General features: G+C 44.7%; 1 protein-coding gene across 1 annotated transcript; it reads right to left on the reverse strand.

The window, feature by feature from the left end:
- Window positions 1-811: 811 nt before the first annotated feature.
- On the reverse strand, window positions 812-11,789 carry LOC127595559 (RNA-binding protein 38-like). Its single transcript, XM_052057164.1, has 4 exons — window positions 10,793-11,789; window positions 9,067-9,190; window positions 7,594-7,654; window positions 812-1,950 (listed from the first exon to the last, which is right to left on the reverse strand). Exons 1-4 carry the CDS (start codon window positions 11,015-11,017, stop codon window positions 1,656-1,658), a joined length of 705 nt encoding a protein of 234 aa, XP_051913124.1. The 5' UTR covers window positions 11,018-11,789; the 3' UTR covers window positions 812-1,655.
- Between the last annotated feature and the right edge of the window lie 90 nt (window positions 11,790-11,879).

Below are 11,879 nucleotides of genomic sequence, written 5' to 3' on the forward strand. Positions count from 1 at the left end.
CCCCCACCCCCCGCCCCAGCTCCTCTTCCTCCTCCTCCTCGCCCCACTTGGCCCACTGCACTTTGTAAATATTAAGCAATGCCTTAGTAAGGTTTACATTATTCCCTTGAGTGTAGCACATGCTGACTTGATATACAGTAAAAGACATAGAGTGGCATTGCATTAAAAAAACACAATAATAAATTACCTAAATAACTACAGAGAGACTATTTAGACAATAATGTCGGGTGTGTGTGTAAGTTTGTTTTTGTTGATGTGAGTATGCGTGCATTTTTGTGTGTGTTTGAAACGGTTCCTCTCAGAGAAAACCCCTTGCCCCAGTCTAGTCCCCCCGGTGAGATGGGTCTAGAACCACCACTGGTAGCCAGTCAATTACATGGCACATTCAAACTACTGATCACACTGAAATTGCCAATTTAAAGTCTTCGGTGAACCTTAAATGCCTATATTTCAAATATGGGTGGAGTGCCTGGAGAAAACCCACATATGGAGAACATGCAAACCCCACAACAGAAAGGAGATTCCTAAATTTGACTTCTGTGTGGTAGTCGTGCAATTTATTTATGGTCTTACAGCTGACTGCATGCCTGATGTTTTCCCTTCTCAGTGTTTTCTTTCAACATTTGTTCCATCTGCTTTAGAATCTGACCTTTACCTCCACGCACTTGAATCTGTAAGTGCATTTCTCTAAAAGAAATATCTTCAGTGACTCATGTATGCTTCCTCAGGCTCGACATCATGCAAACCTTCATTTCACGCTGATACTGACCTCAATAACTTACACCAAGAACAAACAGCACCGACGCCTTAATAGTAAACGTTGCTTTTATTTTGCATATTCTCATAAAAGTTACATATGGCTTTTTTTTAAGAACAGAGGTGGTTCCATATAAACAAGGGATCCCAATCCAGCTTTCCTCAAGCATGAGTCTCATTTTACAGCCTGCAAAAATAAGATAAAAACACACACACACGCACGCACACACACACACACACACACAAACACACACGCACGCACACAAACAAAGAAACAACTCTGATATGGACAATGAGCTGCAAGAGAAGCTCTGACCTGACACTAACATGTATTGCATTGCTCTGCTCTCCTTTCACAATGTAACTTTTTCACAATCGAACTGCAACATGTACACATGTAGCGACAGCTTTGGAACTTAATCAAGAGCAACAACTCTCTTGCTCCAACTGTAACGATCTGAAAGATCGCCCTTGTCCGATGTTGGCATGCCCAACCTTATTGAGCATAAGAAATGGGAAGGCAGGGACTTCTATGATGCACAGCTTAGATTAAGACAACAAAATGTTCAAATGGGGTGTAGGAGGACAGAGACATTTTGATGAGGCAGCCCAGACAGGCAATGTTGAAGAGGTTAAAAAAAAAGATTGCTGCGGCATAATTTCAAACAAACAGTTTTCATTGCTCCCTACTTATGTGTTCTCCAAACAGTCGTCTGGTGGCCAGCCTCAGGGCCCATTTATTCCAGTCTTTGACTTTGAGAGTATTCATACTGCATGAAGAAACTGTAGCAAGAACGTTTTTCTGAACTATTATAACCGACATACAAAAAGTCCAAAGGAGTGCTTTCCATCAGCCCTTTTTGATGATCGTGATGCCACTGACTGATCGCCATGGATGCTCACTGAGCGCGGTGGTGCTGGTGCACAAGGTTTGGCATGGTGACTTGTGGTGCGGCGGGCAACGCGGAGAACATTGCCAGAGGCGAATGGGTGGCGGTGGGCAGAGTCTGAGATGTGACCAGAGCGTGCCCTGGCATTCCGGGCGAGAAGCTGTAGCTGAGGTAGGGCAATGGTGACGGGCTGTAGGGCGAGTGCTCCAATCCCGAGGGAGCAAAGCATGGATGGACGATGCTGGACTGCAGAAGCAGGCTGGGCTGCAGGAACGCAGGTGTGTAGATGTAAGGATGAGCCAACCTAGTGGGACAGAAAGGACACCGGTTGGATGATGGTTCATTTCAAACATAGAGACAAGAGGCCCATTTCCAAGTGACTTGGGAAAAACAAAAATCAAAATTATCAGCAGTGATGATCCTGTGGTGTTAGGGTGTGTTAAGAGTCATTTTTCCTCCCTGATCTGCATGAAAAACAGTTGGTGCCAATAAATGTAAAAAAAAGAAAGAACCTCTTGGCTACAATCGCAAATCTTTCAGTGTGGGGCCAACACAGAGTTCAACTGAGCATATAAGTATTTTCTCATCATGTGTGGCTTGAAATGTGACACAATTGTTCTATAAATTTCTACAGACGAGCGTCATACTGTCAATAGATTTACAGATCGCCTCGACACATCTGACCAATGAAACTACCGAACACTTCACGATGGCTGCGATTGACCGGCAACCAGTTTGCAGTGTCCTCGGCCCGAAGACGGCTGGAATAGGCTCCAGCACGCCCCGCGACCCTTGTGAGGATAAAGCGGATCAGAAAATGGATGGATGGATGCATGGATGGATGGTTATCACGTTGGACCAATGAAACGGATGATGAAATCTTTGACCAAAAGCAGCACTGCTCTGCCTGGTGATAGCAACTGTTCAATACTGTTTTATAGACGGTGCGCATAGCAGCCAGCTTTAGGATGATGTCATGAAAGGGGCCCACCAGCCACACGAGGGAGGCGGAGTTTTAGTGAACCAGGCTTCTTACTTCTGGGTTTCAAAAATAGCCACCAAAAGAAATCATATTACATAAGGAATTAGATCGCCATTGTGCCAAACAATCTATTCTTACCGTTAACTCATGCGGAAAGCTTAAAATAGAATGATATGGCCGCTTTTACGTATTCATTTGATATGTGATGTTGATGAAGTTGCATAGTAGCTCGTATCAATAGGTCTTTATTCTTGTTCTGCAATTGTCACATTGTATGTTCTCTGAAGCTGTTACTTCCCATTGAGAGATAAAAAGGAAACACACACACACACACACAGTCAGAAATGTATTTCTAATACAAAGGAGTTTTTCTTCCCACTGTCAGCATGTCAAGCTACACTAGTAATGATAGCAAAAACCCTGAACGGAATGGTGCCCTTGCCAGAGGCTTCCCATTTAACCTAAATTGCCTCACATACGTCCATGTAGTAACAGCAGAAGAAGCCGAGGAGAAGCATCACCAGCATCATCAGAATTTTAACAGACCTGTGAAAAGTCTCTGCAAGTGTGTGTGTGTTGTGTATACAAGCTAGTGGTCCAAACTGCACACTTGATGCCAGGTGGAGTGTGTTTAGCGGTAAGCAGAAGCACTCCTCAATTCTTCAGCGCAAAGGTTAGCATCAGGTTAATGATGTAATCACACACACGCACTCGCGCGGACACACACACGCACTCGCGCGGACACACACACACACACACACACACACACACACACACACACACACACACACACACACACACACACACACACACGCACGCACACGCACACGCACACGCACACGCACACGCACACGCACACGCACACGCACACACACACACACCCTGGCTGCCACAGCATTCCTACTGTTCACATTTCCACTTTTCAACCATACTTTGCCAGTGACAGTATATAAGAAATACAATATCAAATCCAGGGGCACAGTGATACCGTGGTTAGCGGCTTAAGTTTGTTCATGAAGGCAAGGTCAGCTGATCTACAGAAATTCGTCTCATTGAAGTCGCAGTTGCTGTCGCCAAATGTATCAACGTTGCTAGCCTTAAGCGGTGCTTTGTACTGTCCTGCAGATGCACTACGGCTATTTCACTCAGGAGAATGGCAAAATCTCACGCGACCCGAAGAGCGATGGGTCGCTGTGTCCACTTGCGCCGCCATCTTGTTCTGTTATTCTAAAACGAATGGCGACATGACAGCAGGCAGACCAAGAAGCTTCTTTTATCTTATTTTTGCTTAATATGTGATGTTAAATATCACACCACAAATGCTGCTTTTCTCTCAATTGGAAAAGGCCCTCATATGTTTGTAGTGTTGCCTTTCTGTGCAGAAATGGCCAACTTGGGTTCCACCACCAGTACTAGCACCTTGAGGTCATTTTGGGCGAAAGGCTGCTGTTGGTGTCAGGAGGTGTTGAGCTAGAAAGACGTGAGAGAGTATAGGACCTCTGGGGTTGCTCTGCCTCTGGATGGTGTGGCCGCTTGCACTGCACACCTCCGTGTCTGAGCAAAGCGCTGCCTGGGGCCTACCTTACCCACGGTGCCCCGCGCTTCTTCTTCGGCATCATCTTTGTCCGTCCGCCGCCTGACTTTCAGTTACGTAAGCATAAAGCTAAATGGAAAGTACATGTACAACGTTCCAACTTGCAGATACATAACAAAAGTCAACAGAAATTCCAAACAAGTGTAGTGAAGGACGCCCCCCCCAAGCCCATGGCCACTCATCTCCTTGCTCGCGCGAGGACTCTCCCGGAGCAGAAGTGCAGTGTCATTCTCGCGGCCTCGTGCAGCCGCCCGACTGATCCAATGTGACAGCCGCATCGTACGAGAGAGCGCTGCGCCTTGCCTCTCCCTGACCCAGGCGACGTTTCTGGCTGTCAAACGCACATTTATACATACAGTATCTGTATTGTTTTTGTGAATGCACATGCAAGACAAGGACGTCTAAGTCACACGCAGAGCTGAGCTTTGAAGACGATGTGAAGAACAGAGTGCACTTGTATTGTGTGTGCGTGTGGAGGGCTCAGGCTAATTGGCACAGCTGCATGGGTGTCCGCTAACAGACCCACGAGAGCAGAATAACCTCCACAGACGGCACTCAGCCTCGGCTCGTCGTAGGTTTACTCCCTCGCAGTCAGCCTCCTCTGTACTCACACCCCCCTTGTCAAAAAGCACGATAGAAGAGAGGCGTGGGATGAAGTGAATTAAAAACGGGAGCGAGGGTGGGTGGGGGAGGGGGGGACGACCATCGGGACGCCTCGGGTGAGAAATGAGCAGGAGGAGAGGAGGGAGACAGTCAGAGGTGAAGGATCAGCCATCATATATCCTTCATGCCTTAAGACAGTCGCGCTTTTAATAGTTCAGATGAGTGATGTGAGGAGAGCGAGTCAGGCAGAGGCAAACACACTGGACGCAGACACACAAACACCCCTCATCCTCCTCCTTTGACAAACGCACACTCAGAGCTTGGGGGAGGGACAGAAGGGGCAGCGTTCGACTTGGACACTGCCGTGCTGTCAACATGCAAATGAATTTGCATTTTGCCGATGGGCTTCAGTTTGAGAAAATGTCCCAATACTGTACACGTAAAGCAGCTGCGAGTTGCGTGGTGCAGAGCCTCTCTTCCAACAGTAACACATTCTCACCTTTGTGGCGGCAAATAAGCCGGCGGACGAGGAGTAGCAACGCACGCGGTTTCAACCAGTGCTTCTCAATTATTTTCCCTCGGAAGAAGAAAATATTTAATTCCGGCGCGACTCGACGGCACGTGGTTTCCAAATGCGAGCGAGACAATTTAAATTTCACGTGTTGGTACTGTAAACTATAAACAAAGATCCAGCCCCAGTTTGTGTAGGCGTGAGTTTTCTGCCGTTTTGGGGGTGTATGTCTGTGCATACTTTCCTCTTATTTTCAGTGTGAGGTGTCGAAGCTGCAACTAATATATAGAAAAAGGGCGACTCGCTCTTTGAAGGGAATGTCCTTCTTCGCTGTGGGAGACTTTTAATCAATCCATCATCACCCATTCATGGATTAATCTGGGTCAGTGTCAGCTCCCTCATCACTCATTCAGAAATTGAGGGCTGCAATATTAATAGCACTTGGAGCAATGGAGGTTTTTAATTGACTTTTTTTTTTTTTGCGAGCCCCGGGATGAGAGCTTGGCATCGAGAAGCAGGGCATCGCACAAAAACCAAAACCAGAGCAACATAAGGCAAAGGCAAATCATCATGTCATTGGACTCATCAGTTTTTAGCTTGCAATGCAAGACACCACTTGCACTGGTCTCGCAGCATCTCTGGCAATGAATCATCTTTCTAGTTTCACTAAGTCATAACTGTTCTCTTTGGGGTGTGGACGCTGAACTTCTGTCACACAGTCATGGTTCAGCCTAAAGGCCGTTAGACACCGAGCACGAACGCTCAACCGACGTGGCCCATTTCTGACTGCGCTTGTCTATGAAAACACCAAAAGAAAGAAAGGTCCAGCCATGCGCACAGATAGATTGCATTTTGTGCCAACTTGCGGTGGGAAAGATAACTGGGGCCTGATCTCACTCCGTATGTGAGGTGTTCACTCACCTTCCTCACAGCTACAGCAATAGATAAACCAACCTCGACATAAAGGTAGTCAAACATTCTCGTATTCACTGTGCTTGTGAGAGGAGCTATGAGACAGAGCTCTGCGCCAATACACGGGTGATTTACAGTGAAATACCTTATCTTAAATTATATATGTGTACCTGTATATAAATAATAACTAAATCATATTGGGTTAGTACAAATACAAAAACATCAGCCGTCATTCTGCTAGCCTGTTGGCAGACTTGTTGCAGCTTAACTGTTGAGCATACAAAGTACACATACAGTACCGCATTCACTATACCCTTATGTTGTAAAAAGAAAAAATACTTTTTTTGTACTCATTCACATTACAAACACACATGCAACTTTGAATGTGAATGCAACACGTGTACACAAAACATGATGTCGAGTGACACACACACACACACACAAAAACCCGGCATCACATGGCAGCCTTTCCAGAAGTAAATATAATCCAGTGTGTGTTTTTAGCATCTCATATCGATAAGAGTGAGGCGGCAGGAGATAGAAATGTTTAGAGGAAATCAGGCGATGCTTTTCAATCGCCTCATTACATGGAGATGTGGACTAAAGATCATGCGGTGCCATGTGTAATAAAAGAACCGCCTGAATCACTACTGTCAGAACAAAAGTCAATTTTGTGCTTTATGTTCCAAGTGGGATTAAATTCAATTCCAATCTAATCTCAAGACTGTTAAGCAAAAAACGAGTTTCCCTATAAAATACTTTCTCTCGCGCACATGGAGTGCAAACTGGGCTTTTTATGACGTTATCGGTCTCATACAATACAGTACATGCGAATTTATATAGCGCTTTCACAACAGCCGCAGCTGTAACGTGCAAGGATGAGCATTTATATTGCAGACGCATCGCATACATGCCCGATTTATATCGACAGATGAAAGGGGCCCAAAGGGGCCGATTATTAAAATAAATAAATTATTTTAATAATCGGACAAGCACTGTCCACACTGCATGAAAACAATCTGACATCGCAAATGGATTAAAAAAAAACTCTAGAATTGAGTGAATGTGTTAGATGTGTTTTAGTGATCAAAAAAAATCCCTGAGTGGAAGAGTGAGATTGGATCACAACAGCTACGTGTGGGTGTGTGCATGCACGTGGATTCATATACCCATTTGTGTGTGTGTGTGTGCAGAAGTTTAACTAAGTGGCTTGCTGCCTCACTCAACCGTGTCGCCCAAGTCAACCGTGAGTGAAATCCAGAACCCAGCATCCCGTGTGTTTAATAGAGCAGAGGAAGAGAAAGTTACCATCACAAATAGAAATACTGATTGATCTCAGCCTTACCCGTAGTGCCTTTGAGCCAATGCAGGGTGGACTTGCTGGACTGGAACCTCGGTAGCGAGACCTGCAGAAATTAGAGGCAGTAGTGAGACCAGGACCTTCTCTCTCTCGGCTTGCTCAAAGGTTAGCGCGTACACAAGGATATTGCTGCCAGTCTGCCAGCCCATTGACGTGCAACGTCTGTGACCTCACTGCCTTCAAGGTTCATCGGGAATGAGCCGAGGCTGAGTAAGACGGGGAAATTCATCATCCCCTACATTTCTCCAGCCATTTGTCCCTCTGTTGTGGCTCCTTATTCGCCACCGGGATAGTACCCATCTCTTTTGTTCACATGTACACTATACAGAAATCTTTCTTTTAGGTCACACAAAGAGGCAACAGACATGCTCTTATTCAGTCCCATCTCGCTCCGCTCACACACAAATAATACCGAGCGCTGCCATCTCCCATCAGCAGAATGCCTGCATGCGTCTCAACGCTGGCCAGCCGATGAGCACACACATTAAAGAAGATGGTTGGCTGTTAGTCAATCGCACCTACACGCAACTGCAATTTTGCTGGAAAGCTCCAAAGGGCGCTGTCAGAGTTTGGTGTGCAGCAGGACGTTGTTTGCAAAACACGAAGCATATGCTCTGCTGGTTCGCGCTGAAAATGCCTGGCGGCACGCAAGCTGTGCATTTGCTCAAGTGGAAAACATATGGACAACAAAGACTGGATGAATGGTGGCACTGAATAATTTAGACCCCCCCTTAAAAAATATATATATATACACTGTATATATATGTACACATACACACACACACACACAGACACACACGCACGCAAAAAGCCTTCTTTTTCTGGAAACTGTGTCCTTAATTTCTGGAACCAAATGAAAATTGACAGACATACTTTTTATTTGTGTAGCACTATACCCAAGTTACACATCAACTGAAAGGAAACAGAAATTAACCAAAAAAGAAGCCAACCTTTTTTGGGTGGAATACCTGTTGGTCTACATTTAAAAAAAAATATTTTGCTAATATAGTACTTATCATCTCTTTGTACTGGTTATCCTCATTAGAGTCGCAGAAGAGCTCTGGCCTACTCCAGCTAAATTTGAGAAAGAGTTGGGGTACTAAACAAGGTCATTGAACAGTCACAAGAACTAACAAAATAACCCAAACTAAAGTTGAAAATATACTTTCATTAACAAAATACAATGAAACAAATGAAAATGATTTCAAACCAGAAAACTATGATTGTAATGAATATGTCCTTAATTTTCATCCATCCACCCATCCATCCATTTTCCGATCTGGTGCTGGAGCCTATCCCAGCTATCTTCAGGCAGTAGGCGGGGGACACCCTGAACCGGTTGTAAGCCAATCGCAGGGCACACAGAAACAACCAACCATCCTAGGGACAGTTTAGAGTGACCAATCAGCCTGCCATGCGTGTTTTTGGAAAGTTTGACGGTCCAAAAAACACACTCACTGGAATGCAAGCCACGCGGCTTGGCTCCCAAGTACGCCAGGTTGACGTTGGCCTTCCTGCCGTCAATGATGGGATTTGCATCCTTGCATGCCTGTTCTGCGGCCGTGCCGTCCGCCATGGTCACCTGTTGACACAACATCCCACGGGTGAATTTCACAAAAGCAGTTGCACTGTGTTATGTGTAAACCAGAGTTGTCACGCTTTTGGATGGCTCACTATTGTGAGTAACTTTTGTTTTTTTAAATTCAGCTCATTTTCATGAGTTCATAGAGCAAGTTAGTAAAGTTTTAAACGTCTGATTTGAGAGTAGTTTTTCTTGGTTTTAGTTTGATTTCTTTTCAATGTGCAGAGTATTGACAGGTGCAATATTAAAACAGATAAATAAAAGGTCACTCTACTGCATTGTGGAAGAAAGCAAGCTTCAATTCTCAAATGACTGTGTGACCTTCCTTCTTCCGCACGGACGTACATTTAAAACGATCCCTGAAAGCTCATTTTTCCAAAAGCATTTTTGTTATGATTTCATTAACAAAATCATTTTTTTCAATTTTAGGATGTTTTTTTTTTTTGTTTCGTTAATGCTAACAATCTTGATGTAAATGCTCTTCCCCCTCCTTTGTACTTGGACAGGCTCTTCTAAGAGTCTGCAGGGAGCTGAGGTCCTTGTCTGTCCTCAAAAAAAAAAAAAAACGATCATACACAAAAATACAGTCTAGGAGGAGGCCCAGAGATCTGCATTAAGATGTTTCCAGCTGAGCTTCAGCTGCATGTTAACATGGTGTGGGCTGCGACAGTACGTGGGAGGCTTTTTTTCCCCGGATTGGGATGAGCAGCCGGAATCTACCTTGAGGGAGTGAATTTGAGGAGTGGGAAGCTAGCGTGGGAAGGGGAGCTTTGAGTGTTTTGAGCTCAAGGTCAAGCCACGCAAGCGCAAATGGATGCTCAATGTGAAACTTTTCTGCAAGCGGCGGAGGACGGTTTGAGATCTGCTGGAGCTCACAGAGGATGATGCTGTGGCTCGGTAGAAGTCTCTCTCTCGTGCGCGCACACACGCACACAAATACGCGCGCCCCATGATAAGAAACCAAACAGAAGCAAGCGATGTACTTTTGCAGCCTGTTGACTATCATAGCGCTGATTGGATGATTCGGGTGCAGTGTACATTAACACAAAAAAACATATTACTAACATGTACAAAGACACACGATTTTTTTTCTCCCCTACACTTTTCGGATCTAATTGGGACGAGTCCTAGATTTACCGGTCGATCACGATTGACGTAATGGGCACCCCTGCTTTACATAAACTCATTGTGAGTCTCCTCATTAAAAAAAAAAATGTGTTGTGACTGTTTTCCCGTTCAATACATTGCTTTAAGTGCGCATGGCAAGGGCATTACAGTACCTGATTTGCTCCCCCCCCAATTTGGATTCAGTTGAGCATTTCGTGAGTTTTGTTTTTATGTGTTAAGGGGAATGCTCCGGAGGTAGTACAAACTGAAACTCGAACCATATCTAATTGGGGAGGGGTTATGTTTCAGAACATGCATGACATCTCGAGTAAAGTCATCATAATGAAGGATAATGAAGCGCAGTTCAGCAAGCATCAAAGGATTTGAGGCAAGTGAGCAAAGAATGAATGGCAAAATGACTGCAAACAACTTGATACTTTAGAAGTACGTGACTAGTGTGGAAATAAACTCAATTCGTGAGAAACGCGTACTTACGAAGCCATATCCTCGGGACTTGCCCGTGTGTTTGTCGGTGATCACCACCGCCTCGACGACGTCCCCGAAAGTCTCGAAATATTTCAGAAGTGAGGCGTCGTCCGAGTGATACGGCAATCCGCCGACAAAAATCTTCGTGCGAGTCGTGTCTTTGGCCCCGGCACCGGGATCCATCGTTTCCACGGGAACCCCGACCAGATGCCCTAAGAAGAGCGGTGAACTCATTCGTGGGGAATAAACGGTCCAAAAGGAGGAAAAAAAAGATTGGGAGGGAATAAAAACACGCACCGACAAGTAGGAGAGGTTACAGAAACGGAGCCATGATTAAAACATGTGAACATATACCGCTTGAGGAAGACAAGTGCAAAGTGCTGAAGTGGAGTCTTGTCTGTTGTGGGAAAAAAAGGAAAGGAAATAGGGTTTCGGTTTCGCGAGCGAGCAGGGAAGGCGGATGCATGTGCACGTGCAGTCCATTAGACGAGCCGTGCGTCCCTTTCATGTTTGTCCGCCCTACGTCAGCAATCACTTCACCAACAAATGTAGCACATTCATAAAACATATCTTCTGAAGATAACACCTAATCAAATGAACTAAAAGGAAAATACAATGAAGCTCAAATATCCAGTGTCAGGAGAAAAAAATAATCGAATGAATGAATACGGACGTTAATCCGTGCCATACGTGTGTTTATTGCCTGTAATTGAATGACATCACATTTATGATTTATTTTGCAATGTTTTTTAAAACCATAGTTTGGATTTAATTTGTGTGTAAAATTGAAGCATAACGATTTAATTTTCTCAATGATGGACCCTGAACTGGATGCCAGCCAATTGGGCACACAGAGACGAACAACCATTCACGCTCGTACTCAAACTTAGGGACAATTTTTCGAGGGTTCCATTAACCTGCATGCTTCCGGAATGTGCCAATGTGACAATCGCTAAGGGGTTGCAACCTGTAAAATATTACTGAAAGTGTTGTATATATTGCACATGTTATGCATATACATATTGTATATGAAAATATTTTACAAACAAATATTGAGTCATTATCAATTTGAATCCATTTACCAATACGAAAGAAG

The sequence above is a fragment of the Hippocampus zosterae genome, chromosome 2, assembly GCF_025434085.1.
Source record: "Hippocampus zosterae strain Florida chromosome 2, ASM2543408v3, whole genome shotgun sequence".
NCBI lineage: Eukaryota > Metazoa > Chordata > Actinopteri > Syngnathiformes > Syngnathidae > Hippocampus > Hippocampus zosterae.

What these genes read in the sequence shown, in the direction of transcription:
- LOC127595559 (XM_052057164.1), bottom strand. Translation starts at nt 11,017, where the DNA reads ATGAGTTCACCGCTCTTCTTAGGGCATCTGGTCGGGGTTCCCGTGGAA. An exon ending in AGTCCCGAGGATATGGCTTC is followed by an intron (nt 9,191 to 10,792) that starts GTAAGTACGCGT and finishes TTGTGTCAACAG; the next exon opens with GTGACCATGGCGGACGGCAC. An exon ending in TTGGCTCAAAGGCACTACGG is followed by an intron (nt 1,951 to 7,593) that starts GTAAGGCTGAGA and finishes CTGTCCCACTAG; the next exon opens with GTTGGCTCATCCTTACATCT.